Source organism: Oncorhynchus nerka, linkage group LG7 (assembly GCF_034236695.1).
Source record: "Oncorhynchus nerka isolate Pitt River linkage group LG7, Oner_Uvic_2.0, whole genome shotgun sequence".
NCBI lineage: Eukaryota > Metazoa > Chordata > Actinopteri > Salmoniformes > Salmonidae > Oncorhynchus > Oncorhynchus nerka.
Window position 1 is genome coordinate 45,213,997 of NC_088402.1, and position 21,174 is coordinate 45,235,170.

The 21,174-nt window shown below is 41.7% G+C and overlaps 1 protein-coding gene, 1 non-coding gene and 1 pseudogene across 2 annotated transcripts; 2 read left to right on the plus strand and 1 right to left on the minus strand.

The window, feature by feature from the left end:
- Positions 1–764: 764 nt before the first annotated feature.
- rps27.1 (ribosomal protein S27, isoform 1) lies at positions 765–2,989 on the plus strand. Its single transcript, XM_029663755.2, has 4 exons — positions 765–872; positions 1,609–1,717; positions 1,985–2,095; positions 2,732–2,989. Exons 1-4 carry the CDS (start codon positions 867–869, stop codon positions 2,758–2,760), a joined length of 255 nt encoding a protein of 84 aa, XP_029519615.1. The 5' UTR covers positions 765–866; the 3' UTR covers positions 2,761–2,989.
- Positions 2,346–2,478, plus strand: LOC115132896 (small nucleolar RNA SNORA35). The gene has a single exon (XR_003864152.1). It is a non-coding gene; the product is annotated as a small nucleolar RNA SNORA35 (small nucleolar RNA).
- A 279-nt stretch (positions 2,990–3,268) lies between the features above and the next one.
- On the minus strand, positions 3,269–19,856 carry LOC115131774 (small conductance calcium-activated potassium channel protein 2-like; annotated as a pseudogene).
- Between the last annotated feature and the right edge of the window lie 1,318 nt (positions 19,857–21,174).

Below are 21,174 nucleotides of genomic sequence, written 5' to 3' on the forward strand. Positions count from 1 at the left end.
GGTGTTGAGCGTTGGTAAATTCATCAGTTATTCGGCGCTCTGGCACTCAGACCAGAGTGCCATTAACGCCATTGAAAAGCAAAACAACTATACATACCACTTAGCTAAGCATGATGTGAATAATCAAGTCAATAAAAGTTGGGTAGTTAGTTAGATAGCAGATAGTTAATATACTGCCTGGCAAGTTCGATGTATCGTTAGCCAACTAACATTAGGGGCGGCAGTCTGCCTAGTGGTTAGCGCATTGGGACAGCAACTGAAAGTTAAGAATTTGTTCTTAGCTGACTTGCCTAGTTAAATAAATGTATATTTTGTATTATTAGGTAACTAGTACCAGTACATACTGCTGTGACGCTAGTTCGTAAGGATAGCGTCGCTAACACGTTATTTTATTACATTGCTTAACATTTTCTTAACATTTGTCATAACTAGTTTAAGAAATCAATTTGTATCCGCTCTCGTTGGACTTCAGCTGCATATTTTCTACCATTTTCTTCAACTCTGAAAACGTTGTGAAGCCACGCCCATTTCCGAAGAATTGTTTTATGGGCCTTAAGAGTACGGAAATAGTGTCTACCTCGTGTATACTTCGTATTTTTGCGAATTACGTATGACATCCGGGAACTTTTGGCATACTAACTATATCCATACTATGATCGATAACTATACTAGACACTCAATTCACGTCCGAAATAGTACGGTTAGTATGAGTATTCGAACACAGCTTACGTGTTTTGACCTTACAAATATGTCCACCAACCTCCTCTAATTCACTCACTTCCTGTCGGTGCACAAAATGAGTGTCAATATGAACCCCCTGTTTCCGGCAATGCCTCCTTTCCGGCAGCGGCTATTTCCTCGCCAACATGCCAGTGAGTACTGGAGCCTGACATAATTGCGATTTTAACCGTTCATATGGGGCTTTAGATGCCAATACTGGAGTCAGTAATGCATAATAATGCGAGTACTGACTGTTGTGTGTTTTAGCTCTGTCGGCCTATTCAGTGCCGAGGTGTTGCTATTACAATCATTCACATACTCGCGCATTGTGATACGAGATGGCGGCCTGCATATCGCAAACATGGAGAAAGAGTCACCTGAAAATGAAACATTGTCTAAATATATACGTGCAATAGCGGCCGCTGTTAAACATACAGTTGCCTTGTGTACTAGTAGATTTATGTAGTGCCAGTTACTGCTCAAATCCCAAGTGAACATATTCTGTCTCGGCACAAGGGTCAGCGTTGACGTTACGTAATCCAGTGAGCAAGAGCTGTGGTAGTTATGAGGTTTTGGATCGCAAATTCATTACAGTTCCTTGTCAGTATCACTCGCAGCAATTGTCCTATTTTGATGTCAATTTCAACAAAGCTTGAGTGGTTGATATGTGATTCGATTTCAAATGTAATTCAACTGGCTGTGAGCCAACACCCATTGTGGGTTGTGTATCTGACATAACTAATGGCTGATACCGCGATGTAGCTTTCTCTGGATAGGGGGGTCTGCTATTGACAAATGTTAAATGCACGGTCTGTCATTTGTAAACAGTAGTCCTAACTACTCAAACTGAATAATGTTTTAAGCAGTCTTTTGTCCACTCTTCTGCAGCTCGCAAAAGACTTGTTGCACCCATCCCCTGAGGAGGAGAAGAGGAGCCACAAGAAGAAGCGTCTCGTCCAGAGCCCTAACTCCTATTTCATGGATGTTAAGTGCCCAGGTAGATCCAGCTCTTTCCTTCATCGGACTCATGTTTGAAGGGGCCACCTTGTCTATCTGAATGCAGTAGCTAAATGATTCAGTACTTACAACATTGTATTCATTAGGAAGCAAATGGGGACGGGCCTATTAGTATTTGTCCAATAAGAAACACTTGTTTTAGTTTCTTTGCTACTATGTACACTATGAATATACCCCCAGGCACTAATGACGTTGGTCTTCAGATTCTGTGTGTGTTTAATATTTTGTATTTTTCTGTTTCCCTCAGGATGCTACAAGATCACAACTGTGTTCAGCCACGCTCAGACTGTTGTGCTGTGTGTGGGTTGCTCCACAGTTCTGTGTCAGCCCACTGGCGGCAAAGCACGTCTCACAGAGGGTCAGTAGTCTCAGCATTCTGTCTCCCCCTGGGTTTTCCAACTCATGTTGGAGAGTGGATAGTCTCTAATTTAATATCTGTGGAAAAACTCACAGTAGTAGCAGTTAAGTATAGCATGTCAATATTATTGATGTAGTTGGTCCTATGTTAATGAATAGTAATTTGACTGGCTGATATTGGCACAGATTAATTCAGACTTGTCACATTCACTGTAGATGTTAATGGCTCATAACTTTATCAAATGACCTAACTGCACTGTCAAGTGACTGGACTGCCACCCCAATGGTTGTACTGTCTCATTCCAGTGCCAGATAATACATCTCAGTTTGCAGAAGGGTAGGGCTAGACCACTGGCTCTCCCCTTTCGAAGGCTGAGAACAAGATGCAAGTTATGCTATGGTGCTACTTATTATTTAGGTGTTGCAGTACACTGGATTCCAACATTGCTTTAGCAGATCTTAAATTATTGTTTTGGCAGCAGTGAATGCTTTCGTGCCATGTAGACTGTTTAGCACTAGATGCTGTAAATATGCAACCAAATGAATGAACACTGTCCCGCTACTCTCTAATCATTCAGATTGTAGTGGTAATGCCCCCGTTGTCTGTGGCCTGACTGTCCTTTTCTCTTTCCATCAGGGTGCTCATTCAGGAGGAAGCAGCATTAGTTGTACTCCCGATGCCCTGGTAGAGATGTAAGGGAGAGGGGTTGGACAGGTTGATTTCAGCGACTCCAGCCTTGACACAGCAGTCCCTGCATCCAGGAAACAGCGGATTGATCTAGAAGTGCTCTTGACGTCTGGACGCCAGATGGGAGTACTCTGTGATAGTCCAATTTGTTGCTGTAACTCAACTCTCCAACCAGTCTCTTAATAAAATATTGTTTTGGCTAAAGAATTGGGGTGGTTTGAACTTTTGTTCCCTTTTCCATATTTGCCTATGATGGCATGGAAACACTGTTCTATAGCACAGTTGCCTGACTTCATTGCAGACATATGCCAGAAATATTTAAGATATCTGCTGAACACATGATTAAGCAATCTGATTCCCAACTGTACGACATGGCACGCAACACCTGCGCATGTAGTTGGGCAGGAACTCGACCACTGGCATGTGTTCATAGCCTGTTACAGTAAAGCGAGTTCGTTTTTTCAAGAAAATACATAATTAACTGACTCGTGACAAGAAAGATGTAACTTTATTAATGTTTACTGTAAATTATACAATTCAGTAAAACAGATTTGGTTATTACTGGACATGGTTTTATACTGTACACCACCTATCATGACAATACATTAGTTACGACGCGCAGAACATTCAGTGCACATGCTGGCTAACAACACATTTTTTGTTTAATTCTGAGAATGTTAAAATCAAGACTCACCAAGGTTTTTTTTTTTGCCAGTATGGGTCACTTATCAGTACTGCATATAGTCTGGATGTTGGCTCATCGTAATTCTAATAAAAATAAAATCCATCCCTTATTGCTTTGACACATTCTTTACGTACACTTTGAACAGTTATTCCTATAAAGTATATTTTGAAAATCCTCATCCCAACTTTTGCCCATCAATTTCTTTCTACCTTTCCCTGTAACAATACACATTGCATACCTCTTGCCATCTTACCTATCCTGCCCTGCCATGCTCCATGTCACTGCCTGCTCCTCCCTCTCCCTGAGCAGGTGGCGGATGGAAGCATTTTGTGTGGCGAGGGTGCTAGAGAGGAGGGGCATTAGGGTCCTAAAGCCTTCTCTCAGCTCCTCCACATTCTGCTGCAGACTGTTCGTGTGTTTTTCCAGGTCCCCTCGGCATCCACTCACCTCTGACAGCACGTCATACATCAGATTCTGCATCTACATGGGGGAAAAGGTGCAGAGTGGTCTGAGAATGTGATAATGTTTAGAAGATTGTCGATTGCTCCCTTCTCTAGAATATTGGTCATATTTGGTTGTTGCAACAGTAGTGGCTTAGCCTGGACTCAGATCTGTTTGTGCTACCATGTCAACTCCTCGTCACTAATTTGGCATGACAAGGAGTTGACATGATAGCACAAACAGATCTGTGTCCAGGCTAGTAGTGGCCTCTAGAATATTGGTCATATTTGGTTGTTGCAACAGTAGTGGGTGAACCTAATGGGTAACCGTGCCTGTCTCTCACCTTGCAGAGATCCACCAGCGTGTTGGCCTGGTCAGCCAATTTCCTCCTTTCCATCTTCACATCACGCAGCCTGATAAACAGAGAATGACCATTTCTGTATTACAGTCGAGGCTTTCACAAGTTCTAGAGTTCTAACACCCCTGTGCATGTGGTGTAAAGTGTAACCTCATTGGCTTTTCAGAGGGGAATATCTAAGCTGATTGGTGGGTTACTTGGGGAAGTGTGTTTTGAATGGTGCTTTACCGGTGGATTGCGAGCAGCAGCTTCCTCTGGTGCATGCGCACTCTGCAGTGGTCTCTCTCCCTGGCCAGCTTGGTGTGTTTGTAGATCATCCAGGTCTCTCTCAGTACATTTGCTGCAGCAATTTTTATCTGGAAGAGAACAATTGCTTCCTCATCCAACACTCAGTTTTCAATGTGTGCATCCCAAATGGCACCCTTTTACCGGTGCACTATATAGGGAATAGGTTGCCATTTGTGAGACAGTCCATGTCTTAATGTCTTAATTACATCAAAATGTGGGGCAGAACTGATACAGTAGTGCACAGAGAAAGCACTGGACATAAAAACAATATTAGCTTGAGACGGTCATCATGAACGAATTGGAGGGGCTTGGCCATCATACAACTTTACAGGTCAACGTTGAATGTCTCACATATGTTAAGTCAAGGTTCCAAAGACCACTATTGAATACATTCCCATGTTAATTAAGTCAGGTGAGTTTTACCCCTTTTGTAAAGTGGGAATCCATCATGAAGTTGTGGACATGTTTCTCTGCCCTGGTCAGCTCCAGTTTTCTGGCAACCACGGCAACCACCAGCACTGTGCAACCAGCCCCCTTGTGTGTGTATGACAGAGAGAGAAATAAACAAAACAAAAAAGGTTAAAGGCCCAGTGCAATCAAAATCTAGATGTTCCTGTTTTATTTCCACACTAGGAGGAACTATGAAATTGTGAAAATTATGATAATGCCCTTTTAGTGTAGGAGCTATTTGAAAAGACCACCTGAAATTTTAGCCTGTTTTGGTGGGATGGAGTTTTGGCCTACCCAGTGACACCACCAGGAAATGAGTTAATAGACCAATAAGATTTCCAAACCAATAACAGCTAGTTTTCAGTTTCCCCCTCCCCACTCAGACCACTGCCAGACAGTCCTAGCTAAATTCTTGCTTGGGATATTGGTCTTGCTAAGAAGTCTTTTTTGTAAATTTTTCACTATTTTAATTGAGAACAATCACAGTAGGGTACTTAATTGTTAACCATAAATGATTTGATATTGAGATAAAAATGGCTGCATTGGGTCTTTAAGGAAAAGAAGACAGTATGCTAATGACCACAATTACAATGATTCCCACCACCTTCTCTTTTAAAGATTTCATCAAATTATTCCAAGGCACCAGCAACAAGCCAACTCAGCTGTGCGATTGCCTTTCCTATTTCGCCGAAGCTGCTTACCATGATCCCAGTGAGTAGACAGATGCTGCGGCCACAGTAGGTGTGGGGAACAACATCCCCATAACCAATGGACAAGAAGGTGACCGAGACCATCCACAGGGCCTCCATGTAGTTACTGCTCAGGTCCTTATAGTTGTGGTGTCTAGAGGACAAGGGAGGGTTGATGGTTCAGCTTTTCCTCTGTCTTGTCCACTCTTACCATATTAACATTTAACAAAAAAACTAGTTTCTGTCTAGGAGTTTCTGTCTGTGATATTTGACTGTATTTTTGATATGACTGACTGAACTTATGATGGGCCCATCTGATATTAGTCACAGTACAGGTTGGTCCAAGTCATATACAGTGGGGCAAAAAAGTATTTAGTCAGCCACCAATTGTGCAAGTTCTCCCACTTAAAAAGATGAGAGAGGCCTGTAATTTTCATCATAGGTACACTACAACGATGACAGACAAAAATGAAAAAAATAATAATAATCCAGAAAATCACATTGTAGGATTTTTAATGAATTTATTTGCAAATTATAGTGGAAAATAAGTATTTGGTCAATAACAAAAGTTTATCGCAATACTTTGTTTTATACCTTTTGTTGGCAATGACAGAGGTCAAACGTTTTCTGTAAGTCTTCACACACTGTTGCTGGTATTTTGGCCCATTCCTCCATGCAGATCTCCTCTAGAGCAGTGATGTTTTGGGGCTGTTGCTGGGCAACACGGACTTTCAACTCCCTCCAAAGATTTTCTATGGGGTTGAGATCTGGAGACTGGCTAGGCCACTCCAGGACCTTGAAATGCTTCTTACGAAGCCACTCTTTCATTGCCCGGGCGGTGTGTTTGGGATCATTGTCATGCTGAAAGACCCAGCCACGTTTCATCTTCAATGCCCTTGCTGATGGAAGGAGGTTTTCACTCAAAATCTCACGATACATGGCCCCATTCATTCTTTCCTTTACACGGATCAGTCGTCCTGGTCCCTTTGCATAAAAACAGCCCCAAAGCATGATGTTTCCACCCCCATGCTTCAGTAGGTATGGTGTTCTTTGGATGCAACTCAGCATTCTTTGTCCTCCAAACACAACGAGTTGAGTTTTCATCAAAAAGTTATATTTTGGTTTCATCTGACCATATGACTTTCTGCCAATCTTCTTCTGGATCATCCAAATGCTCTCTAGCAAACTTCAGACGGGCATGGGCATGTACTGGCTTAAGCAGGGGGACACGTCTGGCACTGCAGGATTTGAGTGTTACAGATGGTAGGCTTTGTTACTTTGGTCCCAGCTCTCTGCAGGTCATTCACTAGGTCCCGCCGTGTGGTTCTGGGATTTTTTTCTCACCGTTCTTGTGATCATTTTGACCCCACGGGGTGAGATCTTGTGTAGAGCCCCAGATTGAGGGAGATTATCAGTGGTCTTGTATGTCTTCCATTTCCTAATAATTGCTCCCACAGTTGATTTATTCAAACCAAGCTGCTTACCTATTGCAGATTCAGTCTTCCCAGCCTGGTGCAGGTCTACAATTTTGTTTCTGGTGTCCTTTGACAGCTCTTTGGTCTTGGCCATAGTGGAGTTTGGAGTGTGACTCTTTGAGGTTGTGGACAGGTGTCTTTTATACTGATAACAAGTTCAAACAGGTGCCATTAATACAGGTAACGAGTGGAGGACAGATGAGGCTCTTAAAGAATAAGTTACAGGTCTGTGAGAGCCAGAAATCTTGCTTGTTTGTAGGTGACCAAATACTTATTTTCCACCATAATTTGCAAATAAATTCATTAAAAATCCTACAATGTGATTTTCTGGATTTTTTTTCTCATTTTGTCTGTCATAGTTGAAGTGTACCTATGATGAAAATTACAGGCCTCTCTCATATTTTTAAGTTGGAGAACTTGCACAATTGGTGGCTGACTAAATACTTTTTTGCCCCACTGTAGTCACTAAGGCCGGGATTAAATCGAAGGCACGTCCCAGCACTACAGACAACGCGTCTTTTAAAATGCCATTTCCCCAACGTTTGCAATGGTAAATGCTACGGACGTCGGCTGAAGTATTAATTACCTTTAAAAGGTGCATTATCTGTAGTGTAGTGGGCAACACGCCTTTGAATCAGTGTTAATTTTAGCCCTTTTTTAAAATGTAGTCTAGTTTTAGACAAGGATATATTTGTCAAAATTACTTAAGTCACATTTTTGTCATTTAAATAATGATTTAGCATAGATTTAGCCTAAAAACATTTTAGTCAATTAAATGCCCTTTAATTTGAGTCACATTTTAATACACACATAGGGTATTCAGAAACTATTCAGACCCCTTGACTTTTTCCATATTTTGTTAAAATGGATTAAAAATATATTCGTAATCAATCTGCACACAATACCCCATAATGACAAAGCAAAAACGGGTTTCTAGACTTTTTGTTACATTTATAAAATAAGAAAAGCTGACATTTTACATTTACATACAGTTTAAACTCAGTTTTTCACAATTCCTGACAGTGAATCCTAGTAAAAATTCCCTGTCTTAGGTCAGTTAGGACCACCACTTTATTTTAAGAATGTGAAATGTCAGAATAATAGTAGACTTTTATTTATTTCATCACATTCCCAGTGGGTCAGAAGTTTACATACACTCAATTAGTATTTGGTAGCATTTGCCTTGAAATTGTTTAACTTGGGTCAAACAATTTGGGTAGCCTTCCAAAAGCTTCCCACAATAAGTTGGATGAATATTGGCCCATTCCTCCTGACAGAGCTGTTGTAACTGAGTCAGGGTTGTAGGCCTCCTTGCTCGCACACACCTTTTCAGTTGTGCACACACATTTTCTATAGGATTGAGGTCAGGGCTTTGTTATGGCCACCCCAATACCTTGACTTTGTTGTCCTTAAGCCATTTTGCCACAACTTTGGAAGTATGCTTGCGGTCAATGTCCATCTGGAAGACCCATTTGCGACCAAGCTGTAACTTCCTGACTGATGTCTTGAGATGTTGCTTCAATATATCCACATAATTGTCCTTCCTCATGTAGCCATCTATTTTGTGAAGTGCACCAGTCCCTCCTGCAGCAAAGCACCCCCACAACATGATGCTGCCACCCCGTGATTGACGGTTGGGATGGTGTTCTTCGGCTTGATGCTGCCACCCCGTGATTGACGGTGGTGTTCTTCGGCTTGCAAGCCTCACCCTTTTTCCTCCATGGTCATTATGGCCAAACAGTTCTATTTTTGTTTCATCAGACCAGAGGACATTTCTCCAAAAAGTAAGATCTTTGTCCCCATGTGCAGTTGCAAACTGTGGTCTGGCTTTTTTATGGAGGTTTTGGAGCGGTGGCTTCTTCTTTGCCGAGCAGCCTTTCAGGTTATGTCGATATAGGACTCGTTTTACTGTAGATATAGATACTTTTGTACCTGTTTCCTCCAGCCTCTTCACAAGGTCCTTTGCTGTCGTTCTGGAATTTAATTGCACTTTTCGCACCAAAGTACATTTCTGAACCAAACTTCTGGAGGTCTACAATTTTTTTCTGAGGTCTTGGCTGATTTCTTTTGACTTCCCCATGATGTCAAGCAAAGAGGCACTGAGTTTGAAGGTACGCCTTGAAATACATCCACAGGTACACCTCCAATTGACTCAAATTATGTCAATTAAACTATCAGAAGCTTCTAAAGCCATGACATCATTTTCTGGAATTTTCCAAGCTGTTTAAAGGCACAGTCAACTTAGGTTATGTAAACTTCTGACCCACTGGAATTGTGATACCGTGAATTATAAGTGAAATAATCTGTCTGCAAACAATTGTTGGAAAATTACTTGTGTCACGCACAAAGTAGATGTCCTAACCGTCTTGCCAAAACTATAGTTTGCTAACAAGATATTTGTGGCGTGGTTGAAAAACGAGTTTTAATGACTCCAACCTAAGTGTATGTAAACTTCCGACTTCAACTGTATGTATTCAGACCCTTTACTCAGTACTTTGTTGAATTACCTTTGGCAGAAATGACAGCCTCGAATCTTCTTGGATATGACGCTACAAGCTTTTGGTGCACCTGTATTTGAGGAGCTTCTCCTATTGTTCTCTGCAGATCCTCTCAAGCTCTGTCCGGTTGGAAGGTGCATAGCTGCACAGCTATTTTCAGGTCTCTCCAGAGATGTTAGATCGGGTTCAAGTCTGGGCTCTGGCTGGGCCACTCAAGGACATTGTCTTGGCTGTGTGCTTAGTGTCGTTGTCCTGTTGGAAGGGGAACCTTCGCCCCCCGTCTGAGGTCCTGAGCACTCTGGAGCAGGATTTCATCAAGGATCACTGTACTTTGCTCCGTTCATCTTTCCCTTCGATCCTGACTAGTCTCCCAATCCCTGCCACTGAAAAACATCCCCACAGCATGATGCTGCCACCACCATGCTTCACCGTAGGGATAGTATTGGGCAGGTGATGAGCCGTGACTGGTTGCCTCCAGATGTGACTCTTATTCCATTTTCTCTACATCTAAAGGCACAACCTAGAATCGAGCCAATGTCTTAAGTAGTTGAACATGTTATTACTCCAACCTCATGAAAGTGACAAACTAACATGTTTTCATTTTTTGTCAAAAACAACTTTATATATACTTTTATAACCTTTGATTTGATGGCCTTTGTGAAATATATTTTCCATAACCACAAATATTGTATTTTCAGCCATTTGAAGCTGGTGTACAAAACCAAAAGAAATAGTGCACATAGAACAGATCTACCGCTTCTTAGACTTGCTACAATGAGCATGACAGATCTATAACTTACATTTCTATATGAATTTGTTTCGGTTGCCCAAAAAGTTACATATTGCAGCTTTAACTCAAAATAAAGTTCTTTACCCAGTCAGATATAGTGTAGTGCAAGAGGAATTTAGTCAATAAATAGTTTGCTATCCCTTTTCTTTTCTTTCTGTGCCAGCAAATGTATTTATTTATTAGAAATTTATCAGGATGAAATCTCTTGAGATGCACCATCTCGTTTTCAAGAATGTCCAAATCAAAAAACAAACAAACAATAGTTTTGATCGAAATTTAAGGAATGGTAGCTGGAGGGTCATGCTTTTTCAATTTTGGTCAAGGGGAGGGTTTAGTATTTAATCTAGTCCAGGGGAGGGTCATGTCATTTCTTATTCATGAAAATTAGACATTTCTCAGTGTTTTAGAGTTAGTTGCTTATTAGGCTATACAGTGCATTTGGAGAGTATTCAGACCCCTTGACTTTTTCCAAAATTTGTTACGTTACAGCCTTATTCTAAAATGAATTTGTTTTATTCCCCCACATCAATCTACACACAATATCCAATAATAACAAAGCAAAAACAGTTTTTTAGAAATGGATGGATTATCTTTGGGAAAAGAGAAATGCTTCACAAACAGGGATGTAAAAACAGTTGACTATGGAACATTTCCAGGGTCTTTTATTTCAGCTCATGAAACATGGGACCAACACGTTACATGTTACATTTTGGTTCAGTATATACAGTTGTGGCCGAAAGTTTTGATAATGACACAAATATTAATTTCCACAAAGTTTGCTGCTTCAGTGTCTAGATATTTTTGTCAGATGTTACTATGGAATACTGAAGTACAGTGGGGCAAAAAAGTATTTAGTCAGCCACCAATTGTGCAAGTTCTCCCACTTAAAAATATGAGAGAGGCCTGTAATTTTCATCACACTTCAACTATGACAGACAAAATGAGAAGAAAAAATCCAGAAAATCACATTGTAGTTTATTTATTTGCAAATTATGGTGGAAAATAAGTATTTGGTCACCTACAAACAAGCAAGATTTCTGGCTCTCACAGACCTGTAACTTCTTCTTTAAGAGGCTCCTCTGTCCTCCACTCGTTACCTGTATTAATGGCACCCGTTTGAACTTGTTATCAGTATAAAAGACACCTGTCCACAACCTCAATCAGTCACACTAAAACTCCACTATGGCCAAGACCAAAGAGCTGTCAAAGGACACCAGAAACAAAATTGTAGACCTGTACCAGGCTGGGAAGACTGAATCTGCAATAGGTAAGCAGCTTGGTTTGAAGAAATCAACTGTGGGAGTGATTATTAGGAAATGGAAGACATACAAGACCACTGATAATCTCCCTCGATCTGGGGCTCCACGCAAGATCTCACCCCGTGGGGTCAAAATGTTCACAAGAACGGTGAGCAAAAATCCCAGAACCACACGGGGGGACCTAGTGAATGACCTGCAGAGAGCTGGGACCAGAGTAACAAAGCCTACCATCAGTAACACACTACGCCGCCAGGGACTCAAACCCTGCAGTGCCAGACGTGTCCCCCTGCTTAAGCCAGCACATGTCCAGGCCCGTCTGAAGTTTGCTAGAGAGCATTTGGATGATCCAGAAGAAGATTGGCAGAATGTCATATGAAACCAAAATATAACTTTTTGGTGAAAACTCAACTCGTTGTGTTTGGAGGACAAAGAATGCTGAGTTGCATCCAAAGAACACCATACCTACTGTGAAGCATTGGGGTGGAAACATCATGCTTTGGGGCTGTTTTTCTGCAAAGGGACCAGGACGACTGATCCGTGTAAAGGAAAGAATGAATGGGGCCATGTATCGTGAGATTTTGAGTGAAAACCTCCTTCCATCAGCAAGGGCATTGTAGATGAAACGTGGCTGGGTCTATCAGCATGACAATGATCCCAAACACACCGCCCGGGCAACGAAGGAGTGGCTTCGTAAGAAGCATTGCAAGGTCCTGGAGTGGCCTAGCCAGTCTCCAGATCTCAACCCCATATAAAAGCTTTGGAGGGAGTTGAAAGTCCGTGTTGCCCAGTAACAGCCCCAAAACATCACTGCTCTAGAGGAGATCTGCATGGAGGAATGGGCCAAAATACCAGCAACAGTGTGTGAAAACCTTGTGAAGACTTACAGACTGTCATTGCTAACAAAGGGTATATAACAAAGTATTGAGATAAACTTTTGTTATTGACCAAATACTTATTTTCCACCATAATTTGCAAATAAATTCATTAAAAATCCTACAATGTGATTTTCTGGATTTTTTTTTCTAATTTTGTCTGTCATAGTTGAAGTGTACCTATGATGAAAATTACAGGCCTCTCTCATCTTTTTAGGTGGGAGAACTTGCACAATTGTTGGCTGACTAAATACTTTTTTGCCCCACTGTATTTAAAAAAATACAAAATATCACATTTACATTAGTTTTCAGACCGTTTACTCAGTACTTTGTTGAAGCACATTTGGCAGCAATTTAGCCTCGAGTCTTCTTGGGTATGATGATACAAGCTTGGCACACCTGTATTTGGGGAGTTTTCCCCATTCTTTTCTGCAGATCTTCTCAAACTTTTCAGCTTGGATGGGGAGCATCGCAGCGCAGCTATTTTCAGGTCTCTCCAGAGATGTTCGATCTAGTTCAATTCTGGGCTCTGGCTGGGCCACTCAGGGACATTCAGAGACTTGTTCCGAAGCCACAACTGCGTTGTCTTGGCTGTGTGCTTAGTGTCATTGTCCTGTTGGAATGTGAACCTTCACCCAGGTCTGAATTCCTGAGCACTCTGGAGCAGGTTGTTATCAAGAAGCTCTCTGCTTCGTTCATCATTCTCTCGATCCTGACTAGTCTCCCAGTCTCTGAAAAACATCCCCACACCATGATGCTGCCACCACCATGCTTCACCGTAGGGATGGTGCCAGGTTTCCTCCAGACGTGACGCTAGGCATTCAGGCTAGACTTCAATCTTGGTTTCATCAGACCAGAGAATCTTGTTTCTCATGGTTTGAGAGTCCTTTAGGTGCCTTTTGGCAAATTCCAAGAGGGCTGTCATGTGCTTTTTACTGAGGAGTGGCTTCCGTCTGGCCACTCTACCATAAAGGCCTGATTGGTGGAGTGCTGCAAAGATGGTTGTCCTTCTGGAAGGTTCTCCCATCTTCACAGAGGAACTCTGGATCTCTGTCAGAATGACCATTCAGTTCTTGGTCACCTCCCTGACCAAGGCTCTTCTCCCCCCGATTGTTCAGTTTGGCCCAAGCGGCCAGCTCTAGGAAGAGTGTTAGTGGTTCCAAACTTCATACATTTAAGAATGATGGAGACCACTGTGTTCTTGGGGACCTTCAATGCTGCAGAAATGTTTTGATACCCTTCCCCAGATCTGTACTTCTGTGTCAGAGCTCTACGGACAATTCCTTCGATGTCATTGCTTGGTTGTTGTTCTGACATGCACTGTCAACCCTGGAACCTTAAATAGACAGGTGTGTGCCTTTTCAAATTATTTCCAATCAATTTAATTTACCACAGGTGGACTCCAATCAAGTTGTAGAAACATCTCAAGGATGGGGCTGCAGGGTAGCCTAGTGGTTAGAGCGTTGGACTAGTAACCGGAAGGTTGCATGTTCAAAACTCCCGAGCTGACAAGGTACAAATCTGTCGTTCTGCCCCTGAACATGCAGTTAACCCACTGTTCCTAGGTCGTCATTGAAAATAAGAATTTGTTCTTAACTGACTTGCCTAGTTAAATAAAGGTAAAACAAATAAAAAAAAGATCCATGGAAACAGGATGCACCTGAGCTCAATTTTGAGTCTCATAGCAAAGGGTTCGAATAGTAAATCAAAAGAAAATTGTGTTTTTTGTGATACATTGGCAAACATTTCTAAAAACCTGTCTTCACTTGGTATTTATGGGATATTATTTGTAGATTGATAAGGACCATTTTTTATTTGATCCATTTTTAGAATAAAGCTTTAACGTAACCATATTTGGCACTATCAAGTAGACCTACAGGTTATTTGTGTGGTCTCAATCAAATGATCAACAAAGTGCATGCTCGGAGAAACACAGAGCAGTTATATTTCTGCATTTACACACTGCAATGGATATTCAAACCCTGCTCTTGCTGATCAAAAACTGTTTTGCGTGCTGCGTAACCAATGGCTGTGCTGTGTAGTTATAAGGTGGCAGGTCAGGAGGAGTCAAAGGCTTCTTCAGAATATAATTAATCGCACGCGTATAAGCCTGTGTTCTGTTCAGTTTCAGAAAGAGAGTGCGAAGATGTAACGAAAGGATAACACAAACTTCTAGCAACCCTGTGGGTTGAATCTCTTCACGAACAACTATAGCATTTTTAGCTAATTAGCTACTTTTCAGATACTTTCAAATACTTAACATGTAAGCTATAATCCTTCACCTAACCCTTTTAGTTAACCCTTCCCCTAAAACTTTAACCTAACTCCTAAATGTAACCCTAACCCCTGAACCCAGCTAACATTAGCCAACTAATGTTAGCCATCTAGCTAGAATTTGTAACATATCATAGTTTTGGAAATGTGTCACATATTGTGCATAAACAAATTCATAACATATTGTACATTTTTCAAATTGGTAACATATAATATGTATTGTAATTCATAACATATCATACGAAATGGATAATGTACATCCACAAATTAATACATAGCATACGAAACGTTACATCTCATACTAAATGGAGTGTCTCGGACTTACGTACAGAATAATACGAAATGCTCTGAGACCAGGTTGGTTAGTGAAGCAAACGCTCTGCGGAGCCGGAGCAGAGCCTGTTTGCCCACGCTCATCAATTGATTTAGGCTGTGTTTGAAGGTCGCGTCCTTCCCACTGCTGAACAGAACTGTGCTGCCAATATTAATTGTGCTTATCACTGAAAAGCTGTCAATCTCCCAAAAATATTGTCTAGTCCATTTAGTAATCAGATTTTAGTCACAGGGATAATTTTGTAAACTGAAAATATATATTTATTTGTTTAGTTATATTTTTCCTGGGTCTATTTAGTCAGTTATAGTCTCATTAATTGCCACTGAAAAATAGGTTTTTGAATAATATTTTAGTCACTGTTTTTATTGACGAAATTAACACCACTGAATGAATCCCGGGAAAAGTCTATTGCATATTTCACTCCTCCTCAATCTCCTCCTTTCCCTTCTTACAGGCTGACTACATCGCTAGCGTTGCAAAATAAATGTAGAAATCTATGTTATTCAATTATTGCACCCACACTGCCCGCGTGCGTGCCAACGAGTGTCTGCACTGACGCAGATCGAGCTGCAAGTCCTGCCTCTCCCATCCCCTCATTGGTTTAAAGAAGCAGGTACCCACGTGGCATCTCCTCATTGGTTATACCCACGCGGGTGACTGAAAGATGAACGAGGTCAGTGGCGAAAAAGCCTGGAAGGAGGAGAGAGAACTAGAAAGGATTCGGTTGACCATTTTATGTGTGAATTAATTGTCGGAGTAGAGGACCTTATGCATTTCAGGTAAAATAACAACTCAATGTTTATATCCCAGGACAAATTAGCTAGCAACAGCAACTAGCTAAATAGGACAAATTAGCTAGCAAGTGCAAGCTAGCTAGCTAAATTGCCATACATGTTTAATGCTTTTTCGACCGGTCCCCAAATTAACATAATCGGTTCAGAGTTTGTTTTGATATTTTAACCTGCGTGTCGTGATCGTGTTTGGTGTGGGGGGACAAAATACATTTATGCACGATGGCGCACGCGCGCAGCCGGTTCAGGTTCCGTGTTAGTCACTCACCTCTCACAGACATGAAGGCCCCATGCAGCGATGAGCCACAGAGAGACGCTGAAGATCATCAACACAGTGCCAGGGTAGATGGTCATCAGCGCTTTGACCACAAAACGGCTGTTGAAGTGGATCTGGATACAAGTAATAATAATATTCATATCCACAGTAAGAATGGAGAGGTTTGCAAAGCCAAGCGGGAAGTTGAAGGTCATCAGCGCTTTGACCACAAAACGGCTGTTGAAGTGGATCTGGATACAAGTAATAACAATATTCATATCCACAGTAAGAATGGAGAGGTTTGCAAAGCCAAGCGGGAAGTTGAAGGTCATCAGTTTGATCAGTGTTAAAAAAGCAATAACAAGGGAAGGAATTACAGTGGGAGGATTTGGTAGAGACTCAGGAGAGGGAGGCGGGTTGCGGGACAAAGCAGAATGTAGTGTCACTGTCATAGTAGTGTCCCCAACAAACTCAAGTTGTACAAAAAAAGTAAAATAATTACAAAAGCATTGTGGAGATACTGCATTACACGGTTGTGTAAACATTTTTGTGCCTACAAAATCTCAACATCAGTAGTAAGTATCTTCTCATTCAAGTGGAATTTGGGATATGGCTTGAAAACGTACAGTATCTCAATCCAAGGATGGATGGTGTAGCTTTACTTCTAATTATCACATATCGAGAAGATTTAAATACTTCTGGTTGTTATTAAATAGCCTTTTTTGTTAGCATGCTCAGCTAGCCAATGCTAAAGCAGACCATTGGATTACATGAAAATGCAACACCTAGCAATGGGGTGAGTAGCTGCTGGAAGTGTTGTGGAATCCAATGGGCAGCTTTAGCATCGTATCGTGGTACTTACCACTGAACTTCAAGTCAAATCCATTTTGGCTAATGTACAAACTGAGTGTGTACAAGTCCATTAAAGCAAGTAACTAAGATTTGAGGGAGAGGTTGCACCACTTGCATGGTGACCAATGTTGACCTCTGACCTTGTTGAGGGCGCCAATGCTGCGCGAGGCCGTGTCTGTGTAGAGTCGGCTGTGCAGCATCAAGGCACGACCCAGGAGGTAGAGTCGCAGGAACATGGGCAGAGCCAGCACAATCTCGAGCTCCGTCTCTGACAGCGTGGGGGACATGGCTTGCCATGACAATGGGAGACCCACCGGGAACGGATGCACCACCGCTACAAACAGCTCCAGGGCGATCAGAGTCACTCGTTCCATTGTCATGGCGATTCGCCAGTCCTCTGCTCCGTTATCGTGGATGTAGAGCTTTCAGTGATGAGAGTATGGGTACAAAACCATATCCGAGTTAGAGCATAGACGTAGTACAGTGTCACTGAGAGTGTAGTCAAAGTGTAATAAATTATATAACGAGAGGTACCAGACAAGGTTGCCCTCTGTCACCATCTTCTTTCCAGGTTAGCAATAGAACCTCTACTATACTATAGTCTGGCATATAACCAAAACATTGTAGAGTAGAATGACTTAAAATAATCAAAGCCAAGGGATCATAGCTTGTTTAAAATAGGGAGATATGAGCAGTATATTAAGTAGTCAGAAAGGTGAAATTACCTGCACCTCACAGATGTGGTAGGCAATGATCAGGCCCAGCAGGATAAGAGAGGACAGGCTGATAATAGACTTCATAGCCACGGAGTATATGGAGCTCTGTAGGGGAACACATCACTGACTCACTCATCTTAACATACAGTACCCTTCAATTGGGCAAATATGCCTTCTTTTAACATACAGCTGGGATTCAATCATAGTGCATTGTAGCGCGCTTGACATTTAAAAGGTCATTTCAGATTGATACAATCTTCGCGAACATGGGAACATTAAAAGGCATGTTGTCCACAGTGCTCTACAGTACAACGCGCCTCAGACTGCATCTTGGCTACAGTAACCTTCATTCAAATATGCCATCTTCAGCAACAAACACTGAAGACCTTCAAATACATTTCTCTGAGTTAGAACTCATTATTTCTCATTAATTACCCAGGTGTCCCCCGTATTTCGAAAATGTGGTCTGTGCCTGGTTGAACTTGCCTGGCTTAGTTAACCTACAGAAAAGACCCAAAACTGCAAACCCCTCCCATCTGGCACTCCAGGCACTCAAGCAAATGCTCAAAGTATACAGAAAGAAAATGAAGCATTGGAACCCAGATCTGTACCCCAAGTCTGACCTTACTGTAGACGCTCCAGGAGAGCTCTGTCTCGGTGACCATGACCACCACTCCAAACATCCCCACAGCGAGCGCACAGTCATTCAGCCTCTGCCTCCTCTCAAACAGCGCCCTTCGCCGGACCAGCCTATGACCGATGCTCTGGGTCTTCTTGTGAGGGCAGTCATGGGGACCATCCTTGGGCTCTGCACCACTGCTCTCCTCACCTCCACCATAGGTGCCCTTGGCCTCAGATTTGGTGTGATTCTTGTCAGAGCTGGATGTTTGATTGGAGTCCTTTGGCTGGTAGTCGTCTTTGGTTGTAATGATAATCTCGGGTAGACTCTGGCGGACTTGCATCTCCATTGATGGGGGCTCTAGCCTTTGACCTCCTTCACTGGGTGGTCCACTTTCTGTCTCCCTTAAGTCCATACAAGACATGCGGACTCTGTTGTAGGGTGACTGAGTGGATTTCATGTCCTGCTGGCGCCTCTGTGGGCTTGCCTTTTTGGCTTTACTACCCCAAATCCGTTCCTTGTGCCCAGCATTCTGTTCATTTCCTGCTGGCTTCTCGCCTCTCTTTTCCTTGCGCACCTCCTTCCCCCTAACCTTTTCCTTATCGTCTCCCCTTCGGGGTGAGGAGTGGGGTGAGGGTGAGACATATTGGCAGCCATTGTAATATTGGAGGGTGGGTGGTGACTGGGTTCCATCGAGCCAAACTGAGTGATCTTCCCCTCTTTGACATGAGTGGTTCCTTCTGCACTGGTTGCCAAAAACAGGAGGGAGAGGGACCACTTTTGATTGAAGGAGGGGATGTTGATCCTCCTCATCCTGCATTGTCAAGTTCATAGAGGGAGAGGGCTCCATCTAGTGATTGATACATATTGAAATATTTTATGGGGTTTGGAAAGAGACAAAAGTGAGTTAATGCAGCCAGTCGGAGTGAAAACAGTAAAAATGTATAAGAGGGAAGCATATAAAAACACAAACTCTATTGTAAAATAAATCTGAGGCAGAGTTGATATGCCTGCGGAATGCTAAGAGATTCACAGAAGACATTCATACCATTCACAGTTCACATGAACACAAATCTTCCTCTGTGATAATGGTTGACAATATATTGACATTTCTCTGTGGGGTTTCCATTGAAGATAATATGATAAGACAATGGAAACCTGTTGGAAAAACTTATCTAGAAACACTAGAATTATTGAAGTTATTGCAGCATCTGGTAATCTTACTCATCAATATTCTTGCCAAATTACTATTAAAACCTAGTTGTTTCCGCTCAGTCTTACCTTTCCACGTATTTCAGTTACTTCCAAATAAGTTTTCAATTCCACCGTTGTTGGATAAGAATGCCCCTGTTCTTTTTAAATTCCTTAAATTGTCCTTTAGTCAATATCCTCAAAGTCAACACAAAGGAATTGAAGCATCAGTTAAATATATCCTGGATATTACCTCAGGATAATTAGGTGACAAAACTACAAAAATATATTCAGTTTCTCTAGTCTCTCAGAAATAACTTTCTATCAATCCAGCTCCCCTCCCACAGACACAAGTAAAGGTTATGAACTATAATCCATATAGCAGCATATGAACCATATGTCCATGGATATCAATTGTATTATGAATCCTTTATTTAATTATTTTCCACTTAAGTTATGTCCATCATGACATATTAATTTAAACTAGGCTTATGACTGACTAAGATCCACAGTTTCAGTTGTCCCCCGGTTGCATGGCAAAGTATTTGTCATCTGACAGAATAATTCATAAAGTTTGACAGTTCTTTCCCCTGTTTCTCCTTGTGTGTTTGTGTATGTGTTGAATAAGGGAAGAATAGTTGACATTTAGTTTTATTGAGTGATAAGAATTACTATTTTATTGGGTTTTATTTTTATTATGGTCATGGGAGCTCGCCAAGCTGGCAATTTGGATCATTTCCCATTTAATCTAAGAGAGTGCGTGATGGTCCTGTGTATGAATGCAGGGGAGGAGATTATAGAAATATGACAGATTAATCAAATTGGTTTGAGAGTCAGAGATCTGATACTTTCGGGCTAATGAAATATGTCACCCTTTAGCCTGACAATGTGGAGAGGGAAATGGTTTTGGAATTAAAGTCATAACAATGACATTCACCAACATTTAATTCCATCTATTAATACTTACAGATGGGCAGATGGGGCTCCAGTTAACAGAGGAAGTCAAGGAGGGTTGGAGAGAGGAGGATAAAGACAGGTATTGTAAAATCAAAATACAACACATACTCAAATCGAGATAGTAGCCTACTAGAAGTATGCAATGAGACAGGTGAAAGGCATTCGTCAATCAGGAAAAGGCTACTTTGAAAATGCAGCAGATACAGTTGAAGTCAGAAGTTTACATACACCTTAGCCAAATACATTTAAACTCAGTTTTTCACAATTCCTGACATTTAATCCTAGTAACAATTCCCTGTCTTAGGTCAGTTAGGGTCACCACTTTATTTTAAGAATGTGAAATGTCAGAATAATAGTAGAGAGAATGATTCACTTCAGCTTTTATTTCTTTCATCACATTCCCAGTGGGTCAGAAGTTTACATACACTCAATTAGTATTTGGTAGAATTGCCTTTAAATTGTTTCACTTGGGTCAAACATTTTGGGTAGCCTTCCACGGAGCTGGTGTAGCTGAGTCAGGTTTGTAGGCCTTCCTGCTCGCACACGCTTTTTCAGTTCTGCCCACACATTTTCTATACGATTGAGGTCAGGGCTTTG